This window comes from Cebus imitator, unplaced genomic scaffold, assembly GCF_001604975.1.
Source record: "Cebus imitator isolate Cc_AM_T3 unplaced genomic scaffold, Cebus_imitator-1.0 Scaffold792, whole genome shotgun sequence".
Classification (NCBI taxonomy): domain Eukaryota; kingdom Metazoa; phylum Chordata; class Mammalia; order Primates; family Cebidae; genus Cebus; species Cebus imitator.
The window spans coordinates 204,560-226,794 of NW_016108107.1; the positions used below are offsets into that span (position 1 = coordinate 204,560).

General features: G+C 37.5%; 1 protein-coding gene across 6 annotated transcripts in view; it reads left to right on the plus strand.

Moving 5' to 3' along the window:
• Positions 1-22,235, plus strand: part of TPST1 (tyrosylprotein sulfotransferase 1) — a 131,188-nt gene that overhangs the window by 73,572 nt on the left and 35,381 nt on the right. For all 6 annotated transcript variants that reach the window (XM_017520027.2, XM_017520028.2, XM_017520026.2 and 3 more), the window contains exon 3: positions 8,298-8,496. In XM_017520027.2, the coding sequence (XP_017375516.1) occupies positions 8,298-8,496 (199 nt within the window). The remainder of the gene's footprint in view (positions 1-8,297; positions 8,497-22,235) is intronic.

The following is a 22,235-nucleotide window of genomic DNA, read 5'->3' on the forward strand; positions in this document are numbered from 1 at the left end:
TTTTTTTTAATTAAGATGGAGTTTCCTTTTGTCCATCAGGCTGGAATTCAGTGACATAATCTCGGCTCACTGCAACCTCTGCCTCTTGGATTCAAGTGACACTTCTGCCTCAGCCTCCCAAGTAGCTGGGACTACAGGCATGTTTTTAAATTTTTAAAATATTTCTCCTACATACATGTATTTTTTCGAGACAGAGTCTCACTCTGTTCCCCAGGCTGGAGTGCAGTGGTTGATCTTGGCTCCCTGCAACCTCTGCCTCCCGGGTTCAAATGGTTCTCCTGTCTCAGCCTCTCATGATGATCCAACCCTGAGGCACATGCCATCATGCCCAACTAGTATTTCTTCTATTTTCAATTATTTTAAATTAGAAAGCTTTTAAATCTTTGAAGGCATTCTATTTCACTTTTAATTTATTTTAAGATTCTCTTGTATTTGTTCATCTCTTGTCTTCCTTCTAGTTTATTTCTGTAATGATTTTTCCTTTCATTTCTAATTTCCTGAGCTCTATAACTTTATTTCTAAATTTTTGAAATTATGATTTATGTATCATTTTCTCAACGTCTTTTAGCTTGAGGTAAAAAAAGAAAGACATTGTTTATCACAGAACATTGGAAAATATGGAAAAGTTAGGTAAGAAAATAAAATAAGAATCATGCTTCATCCGACCACTCTCATTGTAAACATTCTGATATGATTCTAAACATGCATATAATATGCATTTAGAACACTGTTTTTTTTCTTTCCAACTTTCAGGTTTAGGGAATACATGTGCAGGTTTGCTACAGGCAAATTGTCTGTCATGGGGGTTTGGTGTACAGATGGTTTCGTCACCCAGGTAATAAGCATGGTACTCTATGGGTAGTATTTCGATCCTCACCTTCCTCCCACCTTCCACCCTTAAGTAGGCCCCAGCGTCTGTTGTTCCCTCCTTTGTATGTGTACTCAATGTTTAGCTAGCACTTAATAAGTGAGAACATGCAGTATTTGGTTTTCTCTTCCTGCATTAATTCGCTTAGGATAATGGTCTGCAACTCCATCCATGTTGCTGCAAAGGACATGATTTTATTCTTTTTTTTATAGCTGTGTAGTATTCCATGGTGTATTTGTACCACATTTTCATCATCCAGTCCACTATTGTGGACATTTGGGTTGATTCCATGTCTTAGCTATTGTGATCAGTGCTGCAATGAACATACAGGTACACATGTCTTTACAGTAGAATGATTTATATTCCTTTCGGTATACACCCAGTAAGAGCATTGCTGGGTCTAATGGTAGTTCTAAGTTCTTTGAGAAATCTCCAAACTGCTCTCCACTGTGGCTAAACTAACTTGTATTCCCACCAGCAGTGTATAAGCATACCCTTTTCTTTTTCTGTTTTACTTTGTTTTGTTTTAAAACCAAAGTTTATTCCAGCCAATTTACTGTACCGTTTTCTAATAACAGCTCATAGATCAGAAATGGTCTTTGTTTTAAACCTTTCTATCCATGTCAAACACAATAATGTTGGGATAAGAGAGGTCCTTTCTCTAAATGAAAATATAATACTTATTCTATATAATTCTGGAGGGTCCAGAGATGTGGAAATAATGTCTTTATAAGAATTATATTAAACAATCTTTATTTGATAAATAGTACTTTACAATCCTAATGCTATCTATCAAACTTCAGTAACAGCAATTTTAGCATCAATGAAGGAATAGTAGCTAAACCAACAAGAGATCAATCAAAAAGGCTTTAAAGGGAGCAGCACCAGCTGATGTGCTGCCAAGGCTCTGAACATTCAGGACTCTGCTACAAGGAAAACAATCAAAGCGGCATGTGCTCTGGACCCAAGCCCTCACATTGTGGCCTGCCTCCCTCCTGTCCCCTTAGCACTTCTGGGCCCTTGTGGGCTGCAGACAGAAATCCAGGCACTGAAGGGCAGCTTGGGAAAGGCTGGAACTTGACCTTGTAGTCATCCAGCTTCTGCCTGTTGTCATTTTCTTTCCAGAGCACCTAGAGCACTTGCTCAGTGGATGCAGCAGCCATCCAGCCTTCTTGGGCCGTTTTCTCATAGAAGAGGATCTTCCCCTAAAAAGTGGAAATGTCTTTCTCCAATTCCTGGGCCAGATCTTAGGCTGTTTTCTTGTAGGTCATGGGTCTGACACACACGGTTCAAGTTTTCGTGGTATTGTCAACGGGATTCTGTTCTTGATTTGGCTCTCAGCTTGGATATTGTTGGTGTATAGAAATGCTATTGATTTTTGTACATTGATTTTGTATCCTGAAACTTTGCTGAAGTTGTTTATCAGATCTAGAAGCTTTTGGGCAGAGACTATGGGCTTTTCTAGGTATAAAGTCATATTGTCTGCAAATATGGAAGAGAGTTTGACTTTCACTTATCCTGGATGTCTTTATTTATTTTTCTTACTACTCTAGGAATTCCGGTACTGTGTTGAGTAGGAGTGGTGAGAGAGGGCATCCTGGTCTTATTCTGGTTCTCAGTGGGAATACTTCCAGTATAATATGCTTCCAACAGCACATCAGCTGGTGCTGCTCCCTTTAAAGCACTTTTGATTCCTCTCTTGTTAGTTTAGCTACTGTTCATTACTTGACGCTGAAATTGCTCTTACTGAAATTTGATAGATAGCATTAGGATTGCAAGGTATAATTTATCAAATAAAGATTGTTTAATATAATTCTTACAAATACATTATTTCCACATCTTTGGGCCCTCCAGAACATTCAGTATGATGTTGGCTATAGGTTTGTCATAGATACCACTTATTATTTTGAAGTGTGTTCCTTTGGTGCCTAGTTTGTTGAGGGTTTTTAACATGAAGGGATGTTGAATTTTATTGAAAGCATTTTCTGTGTCTATTGAGATGATCATACAGTTTTTGTCTTTAGTCCTGTTTATGTGACGAATCACCTTTATTGGTTTGTGTATGTTGAACCAACCTTGCATCCCAGGGATAAAGTCTGCTTGATTGTGGTGGATTAGCTTTTCAGTGTGCTTCTAGTTTCTGTTTCCTGGCATTTTGTGGAGAATTTTTGCATCTACGTTCATCAGGAATATTGGCCCGAAATTTTCTTTTTTTGTTGTGTCTCTGCTGGGTTTTGGTATCAGATTAATGCTGACCTCATAGAGTAAGTTGGGGAGAAGTCCCTCTTCCTGAATTTCTGACAGTAGTTTCAGTAGGTTTGGTGTGAGCTCTTCTTTATACATCTGATAAAATTTGGCTGTGAATCCCTCTGGTCTAGAGCTTTTTCTGATTGGTAGGTTTTTTAGTACTAATTCAATTTAGGAACTCATTATTGGTCTGTGGAACACATTTTTATAAAATGGAATTTCTATTATATATACATGTAAAAATTTTCTTTCACAAGACATGACCTGAGCATTTTCTAATAGTGAAAGTCTTTGAAAACATGGTTTTTAATGGTGTTTCATTACATGTTTTTTAATTGTAATAAACCCAGGCACTAGGATTATGTACTCTTTCACTCACTCCTTTTTACATGTCTGTTCCAGCTCCTATGCTTTAATCTGGAGAATTTGGTTTCTTGTAGTAGTTGCTGCGTATCATAATTCAGAACTGTGGTTTGTCAGTCAGCCTGGCCGTAGTATTTAACTGAGTCTCGTGGAAGATCCATGCTTAACATGAATGTCATGGAGGATTATATTCACCTCAGTCATTTGAGACTTTGGCATAGACCCCATTCCTTGAGGAGGAGTTGCTGTCACTGTGACTGCCACAGAGGGAAGGAAGCCTGGGCACTTGGGACTGGAGAGAACTTTCTGAGTCACAGATATCTCATCTCACTGTGCATGGGCTGTGTGTGTTGAGATGTACCAGTTTATCAGATACTATGTTTTGGGGTCCCAGTAAGCTAAAGGAGCATAGAATGGTATCTAGTTCATACCCTAGTATGCTTTAGGTGCAAGTGTTGGTTAATTCTGGAAGGACTGAAGGAATAGGGGAGATTTAATGAGCTCCATGCAGCCTGCAGGTTATTATCGAGAAAAGAAAATGAGGCTCTCAGTCCCAGGCCCATTTCCCTCTACTCCTTTTGAACAAAAGTTGGCAAACTGTTTTTCTAAGGGGCCAGATAGTTTTAGCTTTGAAGGCCATATGATTTCTGTTGTCAGCATTGAGCTCTTCTGTTATAAAGGAAAAGCAGCCTTTGGCAGTATAGGAACAATGGCCGTGGTTCTGTTCTAGTAGAACTTTATTTACATAAAAGGCGGCAGGCCAGATTTGAGCAATAGTTGTCAACACCTGCTTTGAAAATGTTTTGGAAATAGTGTCTCTGCCTGTTAGTGGTCATTATCCCCAATCTCTTAGGATCAGAGTTTTTCTTGGATTACAAAGCTGGATCATACAGACACGACTTCTAGGTCTGCGTTTCCCCCACTGCGCTCTGCTGCCTCTTAGAAAAAGATAAACTAAATAACTAGAACCCATGGAAAGAGGGAACAGTGGAGCCCAGAGAGCTGATGCAGGACTAAGAGGCAACTCTGCAAGTTTAAATGTGTAATGTTTGTGTGACTCCCCATCCAGATTGTGACCTCCTTGAAGATTGAGACCACATCATATCTTGTTCTCATTTTCTATTTTATTTTAATGATCTGTCCTTTTCCTTGAATGAAGGTGTTTCTTGAACTAGATACATGCAACACTGAATAAACTCTTGTTAGTTTCTTTGTCCCCTTTCATCCTCCTCACTTAGTGGCTTCAGTATATCCTTAGCTCTCCTCACTTGTTATTCTCCAAACATACCAGGTGGCTGGGCACCATGGCTCATGCCTGTAATCCCAGCACTTTGCGAAGCCGAGGCGGGCAGATCACCTTAGGTCAGGAGTTAGAGAACGGCTTGGCCAACATGGTGAAACCCTGTCTCTGCTAAAAATACAAAAATTAACTGGGTGTGGTTGTGTGCGCTTGTAATCCCAGCTACCTGGGAGGCTGAGGCAGGAGAATCACTTGAGCCCGGGAGGCAGAGATTGCAGTGAGCTGAGATCATGCCACTGCGCTCCAGCCCGGGTGACAGAGTGAGACTCCGTGTCAAAAAAAAAAAAAACCCAGCCATACTAGGTTCTCTCATGATTGTGAATATTGATGTGGTCCTTCTGGCAGGAAGACATCTCACCTGAGACCACACACACAGAAAGCCTGTTTCCTTAGGATACAGTTCTACATCAGGGAGACAAAGCTTTTTTGTAAGGGTTAGATAGTAAATATTTTAGGTTTTACAAGCCATATAGTCTCTTCCTCACTAACTCAACTCATTCAACTCTGCCATTGTAGTACAAGAGCAGCCATAGACAATATGTTCATGAATGAGTGTGATTGTGTTTCAGTAAACTTTATTTATGGATATTGACATTTGAATTTCACGTGATTTTTATGTGTAATAAAATGCGAATCTTTTTATTTAAAACAAAACATTAAAAATGTAAACACCATTTTTTGCTTGAAGGCCAGACAAAAACAGGCAGTGTGAGTCAATTTAATTTAATCTGTGACTCATGGATGCTAACCCTTGCCTTAGCTGCTTAGTAACGTACCCTAGTCATGTGTTATTACTCCATGAAAAGAATGGCCTACTTCTGTCATATTGTCTCTGACCTCTGTCGTTTCATTTATGATGCTGTATATTAGTCATGTGTACCTTTGTCTCTCTTGCTGGATTCTGAGCATCTTGAGAGGCAGGTTGTGGCCTAGTCACCCATCTTTGTATCCTTAATATCAAACATTAGATTTGACTTGGCACATAGTGGGTGTTTAAGAAGTAATTGCTGAATTTGAATTTTATGCTTGATATGTATAAAATGTCATTTCTGCTGATCTTAAAGGGAAACACCTGACTGATATGTGTAGGTTTCCCATGTTCCTCCCCTTGAGAGGCCATGGCTTACTGCATTTGCCGCTAGTGGATCTCGTAAACTCAGTGGTTATATGGCAAAGGCTTTCCAAAGTTTTTTATTTTCGAGCTCTTTTTCAGACAAAAAAATGATTATACTTTATCTTTAAATCGTTTATTCAATCATAATGATGAATATGGCTTTCAGTTTTCTCATGAGCTATCATCAGTGTGAAATCATAATAGCCATTGTTTAGTGAGCACCTACTACATTCTAGTCAACTTGAATTTTTTCTCTAAATTTTTGGTAACCTTCTGATTACTATTAATTTGCATCTTTTTTATTGTCCTCTACATGTCAAACAAAAGGAAGCAACAACATCAAAAACCTGCATGCTTTTCCTCCATACTTCTATATTATTGAATGACAGCCAATCATCATCTGTCCTTTAAGTCAAATATGAATTAATTACAGACTCCTTTCTTTTCTTCTTTACCTCCCATATCTAATTGGCCACTGTCTTACCTTTTTTTTTTTTTTTTTTTAAAGATGGAGTCTTACTCTGTTGTTTAGGCTGGAGTGCTGTGGTGTGATCTCGGCTCACTGCAAATTCCATCCCCTGGGTTCAAGTGATTCTCCTGCCTCAGCCTCCCAAGTAGCTGGGATTACAGGCATGTGCCACAATACCTGGCTAATTTTTGTATTTTTAGTAGGGATTTTGCCATGTTGGCCAGGCTGATCCTGCTTCAAATGATCTGCCTACTTTTGTCTCCCAGTGTCTTAGCAGTTTTAAAAATTATCTTTGGAATTTGTCTCATCTCGATTTCTAATTTATTTAATTGAAGCCTTAATCATTTATGTTCTTCCAACATGTTGTTGAGCATGTATACTGATTTTCCTGATCACCCCTCCTTGCCTCATGCTCCAATTACGATTCCTATAAGTTATCAGCACTGAATGCTAATAATAATACTTTGTTCATATCAGTTGTTATTAAAACCCTTCATTTATTCCTTATTATCTTCAAGGTAAGACCAGCTTCCCAGTAATGACATACAGGGCTCTATCTGTGATGCCAACACTTAACACAGATGTGTTTCAGAATTCAGAAATTTTTGGATTTTAGAAAAGTAATATGGCATATGCAATACATATGTAGCATTGTCGGCTCATTCCTGAATATTTATGGGAGTGAATGGCAGGTGCTTTTAATAATTACACTGGGGCAGTAGGTTTAAACTGGACCTTTCTTGGGCAAACCATGTTATTATTTACACAGGTTAAGGATGTCAAGCAAAGAACATTAAGGATGAAGCAGTACAGGGAGAACAGATAGAGTGAAGGAAGCAGTGGAGTCCTGGAGAAATATTTGAAAAGGGAAAAAGGAATGTGGCTCTTGAGGCAGGAGGGAAACCTGGAGCAGGTAGCCTCCCAGAATCCCAGGGAAGAGTCATTGTTTTTCTATTATTTTAGAAGCAGAGCCCTTTTAGGAGATCCCTCATTAGATAATGATTATTTGCAGTGAGAGGTCATATTCTTAATTAAAAGCATTTACCTTTTCTTAGAATACTGTGCTTGAATGACTTTTTATATATTAGGATATAAAAGTTCTTTTAAGCATTTCTGTTGTATAGTCATTTGGCCAAAATCTAATTCATGTCCAGCTTAAATCCAAATGTCATTTCATGCTATGTTTTATCCTGAGATTGCTAGCTATTTAGTCAAATATAGTGAGTAGAATCACTACAGGCTTAAATTTTTATGTCAAGAGGTAGAACACATTTATTCTGTAATATTGAATCCTGTAATATTGAAAATCAAAAACAGCCCTTTTTTTTCTTCTGTATAAAATATGATTTCTAAGGAAGTCGACAGGAAAGTAGAATGAGTGAATATTTTACATTCTTAGTGGTTTATGGTTGGCAGTTTCACCCCAGCATTTTGTTATGAAAAGTTTAAATGCACAAAAAAACTGAAAGACTTATGCCCACCAGCTAGATTCTGTTATTAACATTTTGCTATATTTGCTTTGTCACTGCTCTGTCCATCTGTTTGCCCCTCTTTCCAGCCATCCGTCTGTCTTTTTTGTGTAAGCATTTCAAGTAAGTTCACTGGTAATTTTCCTAAGCTGCGGTGTTTTTATTTTGTTACTGATTTTTTCCTGGATGTTGTAATTACAGTATCAATACTTTTTATGCAGATGTTTCAGCTAATGCTTTTTCCTATTTCTAGAAATCTGAGATTGCCAATAATCTCTGTCAATCTTAAATTATTTTTTAAACAAGTTCTTGTAAATAGTGTCAGACCTGATTAGTGCCTTCTTTCTCCATTGTTTTGTAATCCAGACAATTAAAACTGGTAATCATGAAAACATAATTTATAGTGGTTTTGAAACATGATTTTCTAAATTTTAAATAAATATTTATTCATATTTTGTTGTTTTCAGAGTGGAGAGATCTACAGACCAAGTCATCAAACCAGTCAATGTAGGAGCTCTATCAAAATGGGTTGGGAAGATACCGCCAGATGTTTTGCAAGACATGGCAGTGATTGCTCCTATGCTTGCTAAACTTGGATATGACCCATACGCCAACCCACCTAACTATGGAAAACCTGATCCCAAAATTATTGAAAACACTCGAAGGGTAAGTGAGATTTTTTAAAGCAACTGAGAAAACTAGATTTGGAATTTGGGACCTGAATACTTTTTTCTTATTTTATTTCTTACTATTTAATGATCAGAAAATTATTTTAAATTAGAAAAATTTGGGCCGAGCATAGAGCTGACACCTGTAGTTTCAGTACTTCGGAAGGCCAAGGTGGGAGTGAGCCCAGGATTTCAATACTAGCCTGGAAAACATAGTGAGACTCCATCTCTACACAAAAAATAAAAAAATTAACCAGGTGTGGTGGCGCATGACTCTAGTGCCAGCTACTTGGGAGGCTAAGGTGGGAGGATTGCTTGAACCTGAGAGGTCAAGGCTACAGTGAGCCAAGACTGTGCCACTGCACTATAGCCTGGGTGACAGAGCGAGACCCTGTCTCAAAAAAAGAAGAAAGAACAACAACAAAATTCTATTTGTAGAATACTTTCTTATCAGAAGTCTTCCACTGCATTTTAAGGATAACTGGCTCTTTGGGGATAGTTCTTAGGGTATTTTGCCCAGTTTCTAGGAATGATACTCACTGTTGGGAGATTTATTCTTAGCCAATTACTGCAGATCTGCATAAATATCAGAATTATTAGTGACCTTACTTCTGATTTCTTTTTTTCTGTAAATCTAATAGCCACTTTACTTTTAAACCTTTGTTTAGATGAGGCATAATTTTTGGATACCTAAAAGCTAAACAATGGCTGTGCTAGAAAAATTATTAAACACTAGTCTTCTGATTAAAAGAAGGTTGCTATTAAAGTGACATTACAGTTTTTCTAGTATAAGTTATGCTCACGTCTTTACAAAATATTGTTTCAGAAAGTGCTGAAAACTCAGAGCTAATTCAATTATTTAGCCTACCAGTGGAGTCTATTTCAAATCAGACCTTATACATTTTTTTAATGCAGTAAGATATATTTAACATAAAATTTACTACTCTAGCACTTTTAAAGTGTACAATGCAGTGGCACTAAATACATCCACATTGTTGTGCAGCTGTCACCACCATTCATCTCCAGAACTTTTCTTGTCTTTTCAAACTGAAATTCTATGCCCATACTCTTCATTCCCTAGACCCTGTCAGCCGCAGTTTTTTGAGTCGCTTACATGTATTATTTTTTGAAACTACATTTCAAATAAGACAGCTGTGTTAGTATAAGTTCACTGCTAGGCTGTTTGATTCCAAGGTGAAAATTCCTTGGCTTTATCTGCTATTCTGTTGTTTATATTAATGTCTTTCCCTCCCTACAACCATATGCCATATCATCTCTTTATTCTGTCTTTTGATACCTTTAATTGACAAATTTATGACACATTTATTTCATGAGATTAATTTCTATGTGAATTCCTTTTTCTTAGGTATCACTATTATTTCCCCTTTTCAATTCATCATTAGCAGCTGTATGGGAAGAGCTGCCTTCTTGTAAACCATCACATATGGAGTGAAATGAAAAAAAAAATCTATCCTTTTTATACTTTTCATATATATAAAAATGTTTCCATTATAAAAATATAAGTTCATTATATGAAACTTACAAAATTAAAAAATAAGAGAATAAAAATCACCTGTCATGTTCCCATCTAGACACATACACATATTTTTCTTAATATTTTCATGTATTTTCTCTCCTCTACATTATGTTAAGTAAAGGTAAGATTACATATTTTATCATCTTACATTTATATAGAAACAATTTTGTTTCCAGCCCTTTCCTTTTAATATTCATGAGCATTTTCCCATTGTATGCATGCTTTTTAAACATATTTTTTTACTTACATATCTTCATAGATGCCACCTTAAATTCTTTATGAAACACAGTAGTAAAGGAATGAATAAATAAACAAACAAAATACATTTCCCTAGTAGATGTTCTATAATTGATTTTGCCTTTTTTCTTTTGTTGTTTAATTTTGTTTGACAAATTGTGCTATAGTGAACATCTTTGCACATAGTCAATTTTAGAATTTTTTTTTAAGGTAGAACCAATGAAAGTAGAATTAAACTCGGGCAAAGTATCTGAGATTTTTAAAAGCTGTTTGATATCTATTGATAATTTAAAAAAAAAAAAAAAAAAAACCTTTGGGCTGGCTACAGTGGCTTATGCCTATAATCTCAGCATTTTGGGAGGCCAAGGTGGGTGGATTGCATGAGCTCAGGAGTTTAAGACCAACCTGGACAACATGGCGAGATCCCATCTCTACAAAAAATACAAAAGTTATCCAGGTGTGGTGGCACATATCTGTGGTTTCAGCTACTTGGGAGGCTGAGGTGAGGGGATTGCTTAAGCCCAGGAATTTGAGGTTACAGTGAGCTGAGATTGTGCCACTGCACTCCAGCCTAGGTAATGAAGCAAGACCCTGTCTCAAGAAAACAAAAATAAAAAACAAACAAAAAAACCTTTTGAACTACCAGCATAATGGAAGTAATTTATTTTAGATTTTTGTTGGTTTTAATAGATTTCGTTGATTAATGTAATTGAACATTTTCAAGTTATTAGCTATATGACTATATTATTTTATGAACTGTGTTTTTAGTTATTTATTTATTTGAGACAGAGTCTTGCTCTGTTGGCACAATCTTGGCTCACTGCAACCTCTGCCTCATGCGTTCAAGCGATAATTCTCTTGCCTCAGTTGGGATTATAGGCACACTCTATCACACCTGGCTATTTTTTATTTTTATGTTTAGTAAAGGTAGAGTTTCATCCTTTGTTGGCCTGGCTGATCTCAGACTCCTGACCTCAAGTGATCCACCTGCTTTGGCCTCCCAAAGTTCTGGGATTACAGGCCTGAGCCACTCTTTTAAGTGTTATATGTATTAAAGTTTTGTGAGCTACAGTCTGCTAAAAATGAAGCGTATGTCAGGACTACTTTCATAGTCCGCGATAATCTCTTTGTGGTTGGTAATTCATAGCTTTCTCCTTTGCACAATACTGAAAGGGTTTTTTATAACCAGGGTACATGTACAATGATATTTTGATCTTTCTCAAGCAGTAGACATTATAGCTTTCCTACATGCAAATTGGCTTGGCTAGATTATCCTTTGCTTTCTTGAGTGATGGGTTTGGAAAAATGCTGTGGTTTGTATCCATGTGACTAAAGAATCTATTTTATACACACTCATGGTTTTTGGAAGGATTTTAAAATGTACACTGCAAAAAAAACCACCTTTTTTTCCCCTGTCTCTGCCTATCTTTAAAGTGACAGATAGTTTTGAGGAAGAAAAGATGAAGTGTGAACTGTAATTTCATTTTTGGGTCTTTTGTGGTCTTGTGAGGGTAGGTTTTATAAGGTCTTCTTGCAAACTAAATCCTGTGTCTCTTCAAAGCTTTTTTGCTTGTAATAAGTCAGATGCTAATGTAACTGGCACTGATGATCATGAAGTTTTTTATAGAGCAATGCTTGAAAAGAGATCATTGATTTTTAGCTATGATATGAGATGGACCTCAGAAAGAGGTGGCTGGGGAAAGTGTTCTCCTTAGTTATGGGGTGAGAGTGGGAGAAAAATCACGTTTTGACTGAGAATATAAAATTTTTATCTCTAGGCCTAAAAATGCTGTTTTTCATACAATTCTGGGTAGTCTGCAAGTAATAATGAGTCAGCACATTTTAGGGACATATTTTGTCCAATATTGAATAAATAATCATGTGCTTCATGCTTACTATGACTCACATAGAAATTTGTAATGAAATGTTAACATATTTTGTACCCTCTCTCACCATAGTCTCTAATCCTAAAATTATAGTACATTTCATTAAATAGTGCTGTCTAGGTTACATCCTCAGCCTTCTTCTTGCATCGATTCTTAACCTTTTAGACTTAGGAACTTATTTGAGAATTTGATGAAACCTGTGGATCCCCACCTCAGAAGTACAGACAATTGAATACACAGATTTTACCCACAATTTCAGTGGGTGCATAGATATGCCAGAAGCCCGTCAGAGTAAGGATTCCTCTTACCCACAATTTCAGTGGGTGCATAGATGCCCCAGAAGCCTGTCACATTAAGGATTCCTGTTACCCACAATTTCAGTGGGTGCATAGGTGCACCAGAAGCCCATCAGATTAAGGATTCCTCTTACCCACAATTTCAGCGGGTGCATAGATGCCCAGAATCTCGTCAGATTAAGGATTCCTTTCACCGACAATTTCATTGGGTGCATAGATGCCCAGAAGCCCGTCAGATTAAGGATTCCTTTCACCGACAATTTCATTGGGTGCATAGATGCCCAGAAGTCCGTCAGATTAAGGATTCCTATCACCGACAATTTCAGTGGGTGCATAGATGTGCCAGAAGCCCATCAGATTAAAGATTCCTATTCTATAGTCTCATGGCTCAAGCCCATCCACTCTTGGGGCTTTCATTACAACCTATTTGCTGATGATCATAAATCTGTATTTTCTAGTGGATCTCTTTCCTGAGCCCCAGGTTTATTATTTCCAACTGTCTTCTGTGTGTGTCCACCAGAGCCTCTCAAGGACCTCAAGTTCAGAGTCCAAAATTGAATTTATTGTTTAACCTTGTTCCCTGAGAGGCAGAAGCTAGGTGGAATTGTTCATTAATCTTGAACAGGAATCCACCATGAGAGTGGGGATGATGCTGTGCTCATCTAGACTTGCAGTACCTACCTATGAGCCAAAGAGCAGATTTAAGGAACAGAGGCCTCAGGGCACGTGGCTCAAGCCCCAAAACAATTCAAAGACTTCGTTGCTAAACTTAAAGAGAGAGCTGAAAAGCAGATCCAATTTATGAATGGAATATTTAGTTGGAAACCTGAGTTGATAGTACTGAGGAAGAGCAAGTGATCAAATGGAAAAAGCATGTACCAAGGTGCAGAGCCCACAGTAACAGACAAGAAGAAACGTGAAAATGCAGTCAGCTGGGACAGGGGTTTAGATTAAATCCCTAAACCAAACAGGAAAAAGCTGCAGCAGTTGGAATTGATATTCTTACATTAAAGGTAAAGCCTGGAATGAATACATATTTGTGTTTTCTGGTCCCTATACCCAGCAAAAACTGCTTGTTCCTGTTTTTTTCTATCTCCGTACATAGTATGCTTACACACGCAGTTACCCAAATGAGGATTACTTAGCTTTGTAGATCACATGTAATTGGTCACCAAGTCCTCTTGATTCTATGTTTGTAAATACCTTGATTCTGTCCTATTTACTTTCAGTTGCCTTGGTTAAGTTTCTGCTCATTTCTCACCTGAAGTATGACAATAACCTCTTATTTTGTTGTTGTTTTTGTTTTGTATTTAGTCATTCTATTACATTTTCTTTTCTTTTCTTTCTTTTTTTTTTTTTTTGGAACAGAGTCTCGCTCTGTTGCCAGGCTGGATGGAGTGCAGTGGCGCAATCTCAGCTCACTGCAGCCTCTGCCTCTTGGTTCCTGCGATTCTCCTGCCTCAGCCTGAGTAGCTGGGACTACAGCCTTGCGTCACAACACCCAGCTAATTTTTGTATTTGTAGTGGAGACAGGGTTTCACTAGGTTGGCCAGGATGGCCAGGATCTCTTGACCTTGTGATCCACCTGCCTCAGCCTCCCAAAGTGCTGGGATTACAGGCATAAGCCACCGCACCTAGCCTCTACTATTTTCTATATTCCTTGAAAGGTATTTTTTCAGTGCTCTGAATGTATCATCTCCTTACTTGAAATTCTTGAATGAGTCCACTCTTACTACAGGATAGAGTCTAGACTTCTTAGAATGACATTTACTTTTCTAGTATTTGGATATTTTCTCGTTATCTTTTTGTTGTTGATTGCTAATGTCACCATGGTTTGTTTCAGATCTTTGAAATATATTGAATATTGCTTTATGGCCAGTATATGGTCTTACATGTACACTTGAAAAAATATGTATTCTGTGTTTATTGCAGAGTTCTGTAAATATCCACAAGGTAAATTTTATAGTGTTGTTACAGCCTACCTTATTTGATTTTTTGATCTGCTTTATTAATTTTGGGGAAAATTGTATGCATTTTTCAGTTTTTCCTTATATTTCTAGCAATTTTGTTTCATGTAATTAGGATCTATATTATTGGGAGAACCATTTAGATCTTAAAGAATTAACTTTTTTGTAATTATGAAGTATTTCTCTTTATCTCTGATGTTACTTTCTAAAAGTCTACTTTGCTGATAGGAATACAGCCACAACAGTGTTTTTATGTGTACTATATACATGGTATATTTTCCCCATTCTTTTACTTTTAATCTGTGTCTTTATATAGCTGGCTTTGTTTGTTGATCCAGTTTTATAATCTCTGCCTTTTAAATGGAGTGTTAATCTACTTACATTTAATGTAATTACTCATCTTATTGGATTTAAACCTACCATCTTGCTATTTGTTTTTTATTTGGATCATCTATTTTTGTTTGTTTCTCTTTTTCTGCCTTCTTTTGGATTAATTTTTTTAGTATTTTATTTTGTGTATTATCTCCTCTTTTTAGCTATGCCTCTTTATTGTTGTTGTTTTTTGCTTATAGTGGTTACTCTAAGACATGGGCTGCACAGTTTTTATTTCATAGAAATCCAAATAGTAAATATATCATACTTTGTGAGCCACAGATAGGCTCTTATCTGGCATTATTTCTCTTTAGCCTGATGAACTTCCTTTAGCATTTCTTATAGTAAGGGTATGTTGAGTACTAATGCTGTTAGGCGTTTTTTTTCTAAATTTGAAAATGTGGTGTTTTTTAAATTTTGAGAATATTTTGCTGGACATAGAATTCTAGGTTATTGGTTGTATTTTGTAAACTTTAAACATTAAAAAGATATTATTTTATTGGCTTCCTATATTTTTGATGGAAGTCAGCTGACATTCTTATGAATGTAATCTTTTCTTTTTCTTTGACTGCTATAAGATTTTTCCCTGTTTTTGGTTTTCAGCAGTTTGATTATAGTATACCAAATTCACTGATTCCTTCTACTGCCATCTCCAGTGTGAGCCTCAGTTTTTATTAGCCTATCTTTGAATTCATTGATCCTTTCTTTTTCTGTGTCCAGTCTGCTGTTAAGCCCATCTTGTCACTTCTTTATTTCAGATCATTTATTTTTGAGTTGATGAATTTCTCTTTCTTTGCTGGAATTCCTTACTCTTTACTCATTTTGTTGATCTTTTCCTCTAAATTATTTAACATATTCATAATAACTTTTGAAAGTCTTCATCCATGGGTCTCTCTCTGTTGACTTTTTTCCTTTATTATGGGTTATAGGTATACCTTGGAGAGATTGTGGGTTCGGTTTCAGACCACCAAAATAAAGTGAATATCCCAATAAAACAAGTCACACATATTTTGGTTTCCCAGTACATATAAAAGTTATACACTATGTTATTGCTAAAAAAATGCTAGCAATCAACCAAGACTTTAGCAAGTCGTAAACATTTTGCTGGTGGAGAGTCTCACCTTCATGTTGATGACGGCTGGACCTTTCAGGGTGGTGGTTGCTAAAGATTGGAGTGGCTATAGCAATTTGTTCTGTTACGTAATATTCTAAATCATTTGCTGTCTTTTCAACAATGTTCACAGCATCTTCACCAGGAGTAGATTCCATTTCAAGAAACCACTTTATCTGCTCATCTGTAAGAAGCCACTCTTCATTTATTCAAGTTCAATCATAAGATTACAGCAATTCAACCACATCTTCAGGCTCACTTCTAGTTCTAGTTCTTTTGTTATTTCTACCAAATCTGCAGTTCCTTCCTCCACTGAAGTTTTGAACCCTTCAATATCATCCATCTGATTCTTCCAAATTCCTGTTAATGTTGAAATTTTGACCTCCTCCCATGAATTACAGAGGTTCTTAATGGCATCTAAAATGGTGAATCCTTTCCAGAAGGTTTGCAGTTGACGTTCCGCAAATCCATCTGAGGAATTAGTATGTATGGCAGCTATAGTCTTATGAAATGTATTTCTTAAATAATGAAATTGACAGGGCCAGGTGCACGCAGCAGCTCAAACCTGTGATCCCAGCACTTTGGGAGGCCGAGGTGGATGGATCACCTGAGGTCAGGAGTTCAAGGCCAGCCTGGCCAAAATGGCAAAACCCCATCTCTACTAAAAACACAAAAATTAGCTGTGTGTGGTGGCTTGTGCCTGTGATCCCAGCTACTCAAGAGGCTGAGGCAGGAGAATTGCTTGAACTCAGGAGGTAGAGGTTGCAGTGAGCCAAGATCATACCACTACACTCTATTCTGGGCAACCGAGTAAGACTCTGTCTTGAAAAACAAAACAAAACTTGACAGTAGAAATTATTCTTTGATTCATAGGCTACAGAATGAATTCTGTGTTAGCAAGCATGAAAACAACATTCATCTCCTTGTATATTCCTATCAGAACTCCTGGGTGACAAGGTGCATTGTCAACAAGCAATAGTATTTTGTAAGAAATCTTTTTTCCTAAGCAGTAGGTCTCAACAGTGGGCCGAAAATTGCACTTTTATGTTATGGAGATAGCTTCTTTCCTTAAGCTTCATGAACCAACAACCTCTGCTAGCCTCCAACTTTTCTTCTGTAGCTCCCTCACCTCTCTCAGCCTTTATAAAATGGAAGAGAAATAGGGCCTTGCTCTGAATTAGGCTGTGGTATAAGAGAATGTGGTGGCTGGTTTTATCTGTCTAGTCCACTAAAACTTTTGCCATATCTTTATTGAGACTCTCACTTTCTTACCACTTGTGTGTTCATTGGAGTAGCCCTTGAATTTACTTCAAGAACTTTTCCTTTTATTCACAGCTTGACTATTTGATGCAAGAGTCTTGGCTTTCAGCATGCCTTCCTTACTAAGCTTGATCATTTATTTCTAGCTTCTGACAAGTGAGAGATATGCGACTATTCCTTTCATTTGAATACTTAGAGCCCATTGTAGGATTATTAATCAGCCCTTTTCAATATCAGTGTGTCTCAGGAATAGGGAGGCCTGTTGGAAATAGATGCTTGGTGTCGCAAAGAAAAATTAGCACTGAGACAAAGGATCTTTCCGCAATGCACTTGGGAGGGAGAAAGATGGGGGAACAAACAGCTAGTTGATGTAGCCGCCAGAACATACACAACACTGATTGATTAAGTTAGCTGTTTTATATGGGCTTGGATTGTGGCACCCGAAATGATTACATGGTAACATCAAAGATCAGTGGTTGCACATCACTATAACAGATATAGTAATGAAGAAGCTGGAAATACTGCAAGAATTACCACAGTGTTACACGGAAACATGAAGGGAGCACATGCTGTTGGAAAAATGGCACAAAGTTACTCACCACAGGATTGCCACAAACCTTCAATTTATAAAAAGAAAAAAAAATCTGCAAAGCACAGTCAAATGAGCTATGCCTGCACTCGTTTGCTTCTTCATGTGTCTTAGAAATTTTACCTGTATACTGGGCCTTTTGTATAAGACAAGGGTAGAGAATGAACTAGCCAATACTTTTTGTTTTATTTTTCTTAAAGAGGGCAGTTCTTTCCTCCATCAGGTAGCTAAGATGAACATTCAGATTTCCCAGTGAATCAGGCTGAGCTGGGGCTGAGCAGGGGCTAAGCAGCAGATTTAATTAATTTCAGTTCACCTCTGGATTTAAATGAGATTATGGAAGTTTGACTTTTAGACCAACCCTTATCTTTCTGTATCCTCTTAGATGAGGGGTTGATTTATTTGATTTTAGCAAGATTTCAGCTGGGAGACAGTTGGGTGGAAGACGAAATTAATTTACTTTACCTCTGGATTGCAACTGCAGAAGGGCCCTGGAACTCAAGCACCACAGAGCATGGGGAGATCTCTCTCTGCCTCTCACTTTGCGCCTGCCAGCACTTAGTAAGATTCTCTTGTAGTATTAAATATAATTGTTAGGCCAAGAGATTTGTTTTTACACTTGGGACTCTTTCAGATTCTAATTAATCACACCAGACCACGGTCTCACTACAAGTTTGGCTTGTTTTAGCGAAATCTTTCCACGTATCGGAGGCCTCCTTTTCTGCCCACTTGTACCCAGGCAGGCAATTGATTCAAGGTAGCTAGAGACAGGCTACCTTTGTTTCTCTGAAGAACTCCTCCTTCTCAGGAAGTTTAGCTCACGTAGACTTCTTGGCATTCATTTACTGCTCTTTCATGACTTTACAGAAGAGTATGAGGTTTAGTTTTTGTGGTGTTTTTCTTGTTTTGATGTGAACAGTGGTCTTTTGGGATCAGCTGCATTCAAACCAGGTTGGAACTCTTCAGAATGATGGTATTAAGATTATTTGCCTTCTGCTTTCAACCTTCCTATCTCTTTTTATTCTTTTAACCACACCACAGTGCCTCCTTTTCATTACCGTAGCACATTGTATACCTCCATACCTTTGTCCCTTCTGCCTTGATTGACCTTTTTCTTCTCATCTTACAACTTTGTCTTTTATTTTATTATTTATTTATGTATTTTATTTTTTGAGACAGAGTCTTGCTCTGTCACCTAGGCTGGAGTGCAATGGTGCACTCTTGGTTCACTGCAACCTCTACCTCCCCAGTAGCTGGGATTACGGGTGCGTGCCACCACGCATGGCTAATTTTTGTATTTTTAAGTAGAGATGGAGTTTCACCATGTTGGCCAGGATGGTCTGGATCTCCTGACCTCATGATCCCCCTGCCTTGGCCTCCCAAAGTGCTGGATTACAGGCGTGAGCCACAGTGCCCGACCCTAGTATATCTTTTTCTATTTTATAAACTTCATTTTTTCTAAGTCTTTGTGTTTTAATTTTTTTTTAATAGATAGCCTATAGTTAGAATTGTAGTTAGTCTAATCTTACCTCTGTTGTTTTTCTAACAATCACAGGGCTTTTACATTTACTGGGATTGTAGACCTATTGTGCCCTTTTTTAAAACCTGTATTTTCAAATGCTTTTTATTTTTCCCACTTCTTTTGTACTGTTTCTGCCTCCTGTTTTCTTTTTGTGTGATTTAAAACATTACATCTTCCCTTATTACTATTTTAGATATTACACATATTCTTTTGTTAACCTTTAAATATTACTGTCAGGCCAGGTATGGTGGCCCATGCCTGTAATCCTGGCATTTTGGGAGCCCAAAGTGGGTGGATCACCTGAGGTCAAGGGTTCCAGACCAGCCTGGCCAACCTGGTGTCACCCGTCTCTACTAAAAATACTAAAATTAGCCAGGGAGTGGGGGGGTGGCAGGTGCCTGTAGTCCCAGCTATTCCGGAGGTTGAGGCTGGAGAATCACTTGAACCCGTAGGCAGAGGTTGCAGTGAGCTGAGATGGCCCCATTGCACTCCAGCCTTGGCAACAGAGCGAGACTGTGTCTCATAAATAAATAAATAAAAATTACTGTTCAAACTCTACTTGATAAAGTTATTCAGTATTTTTAAATCCAGACACAGACATTCTAACTCTGGTAACCATCCTTTTAATGCTATGCTGTTACTGTTGAGTACTAGCTCCTTGTCTAAAGTTTTTTCTTTTTAACACTGTAGGTTAGACATGATCATTACTGTTACTTTATATGGACAGTATTATGTTTATGTATATGTTTACCATTTTTCTTGTGCACAGTTACTTCTTGCATCTAAGATCATCTTTCTCAGATTAGTTTCCTTTTTTTCCCCCAAGGTACATTCTGTAGAAGGTTTTTGTTTTGTTTTGTTTTGAGATGGAGTCTCCCTCTGTCACTCAGGCTAGAGTGCAGTGGTGTGATCTCAGCTCACGCAGCCTCTGCCGCCCAGGTTCAAGTGATTCTCCTACCTCAGCTTCCCCAGTAGCTGGGACTACAGGTGCCTGCCACGACACCAGGCCAATTTTTGTCTTTTTAGTACAGATGGGATTTTACTATATTGGCTAGGCTAGTCTCCAGCTCCTGACCATGTGAACCCCCCGCCTCAGCCTCCCAAAGTGCTGGATGACAGGCATGAACCATTGTGCCCAGCCTCGAAGTCTTTTTAGTAAAGGTAAATTGATGGTAGACTCAGACATTGCATATTTGGGAATATTTTTACTTGACTCTAATTCTTGAAATGTTTTTTTGAAAAGACTAGGTTTGTAGTAATCATCCATCAGCACTTTGAAGATATTTTAACATCTTCTGGGCCCCAGTTTTGCAATTGTGAAGTTACTATCAGCGTAGTTGTTATTTCTTTGTGGGTGATCTTTACTCTCTGGTTTTTTAAGGTCTTCTTTTTATAACTGTATTCTCCAGTTTTACTACAATACAGCTAACTGTGCCTTTTCTTATGTATTTTGATTTGTATATTTAGGTGATTTTTCTGTATTTTATTAGTTCTGTAAAATTATTGGCCATTTTTTTTGACTATTTCTTCTCCATTCTCTCTATTTTGTCCTTTAAACTCCAGTTAGTTCAATGTTAAAATATCGCATTCTGTCCTCCAGATATTTTAACAACTCTTTCAGGTTTTCTGCCTTTTTCTCTCTATCTGCGAATTTCTTTAGATCAGTTGTTGAGTGATTCACTCATTCTTTCTTCATCTGTTTCATCTGCTCTTTAACATGTATTTTAATTTTAAAAATTATATTTTTGGTTATTTTTAGCCTCCCTGCGACTTTAAAAAAATACTCTTTTGCTCCTTTTAAAACATCAAAAATTGATATTAAGTGTTTCAGCAGTTGAACAACTCCTAGATCTTTATCATCAGCTAGTTGTACTTGTTTTCTTATAGAAGATAGACATCATCCCTAAATGTTCTGATATCCTTCTTTGTTACCGAATCAAAGTAGCTGAATTTGATAGAAGTTCAGTGTTGCCCATAAAAACCCTAGAAGAAAATCTAGGTAAAACCATTCAGGACATAGGCATAGGCAAGGACCTAAAACACCGAAAGCATTGGCAACAAAAGCCAAAATAGACAAATGGGACCTAATCAAACTCCACGGCTTCTGCACGGCAAAAGAAACAGTCATTAGAGTGAATTGGCAACCAACAGAATGGGAAAAAATTTTTGCAGTTTACCCTTCTGACAAAGGGCTGATATCCAGAATTTACAAAGAACTAAAACAGATTTACAAGAAAAAAACAAGCCCATTCAAAAGTGGGCAAAGGATATGAACAGACACTTTACAAAAGAAGACATACATGAGGCCAACAAACATATGAAAAAGTGCGTATCATCACTGGTCATTAGAGAAATGCAAATCAAAACAACATTGAGATACCATCTCACGCCAGTTAAAGTGGCGATCATTAAAAAATCTGGAGACAACAGATGCTGGAGAGGATGTGGAGAAATAGGAACACTTTTACACTGTTGGTGGGAGTATAAATTAGTTCAACCATTGTGGAAGACAGTGTTGCGATTCCTCAAGGACCTAGAAATAGAAATTCCACTTGACCCAGCAATCCCATTACTGGGTATATATCCAAAGGATTATAAATCGTTCTACTATAAGGACACATGTACACGAATGTTCATTGCAGCACTGTTTAGAATAGCAAAGACCTGGAACCAACCCAAATGCCCATCGATGATAGACTGGACAGGGAAAATGTGGCACATATGCACCATGGAATACTATGCAGCCATCAAAAGCGATGAGTTCGTGTCCTTTGTAGGGACATGGATGTGAAAAGGAAAGAAGTCCTATCACAATGAAAAAAAAAAAATCAATTCCAGGCAGGTTACAAACCTAAAGAGAAAGGTAAAACAATCCAGTTTTTATTAGATAACATAGGAGAATATATTGAAGGACTTTAATTAGGAAAAAGATTTATTAAATGTTATACCAAAAAAACTAG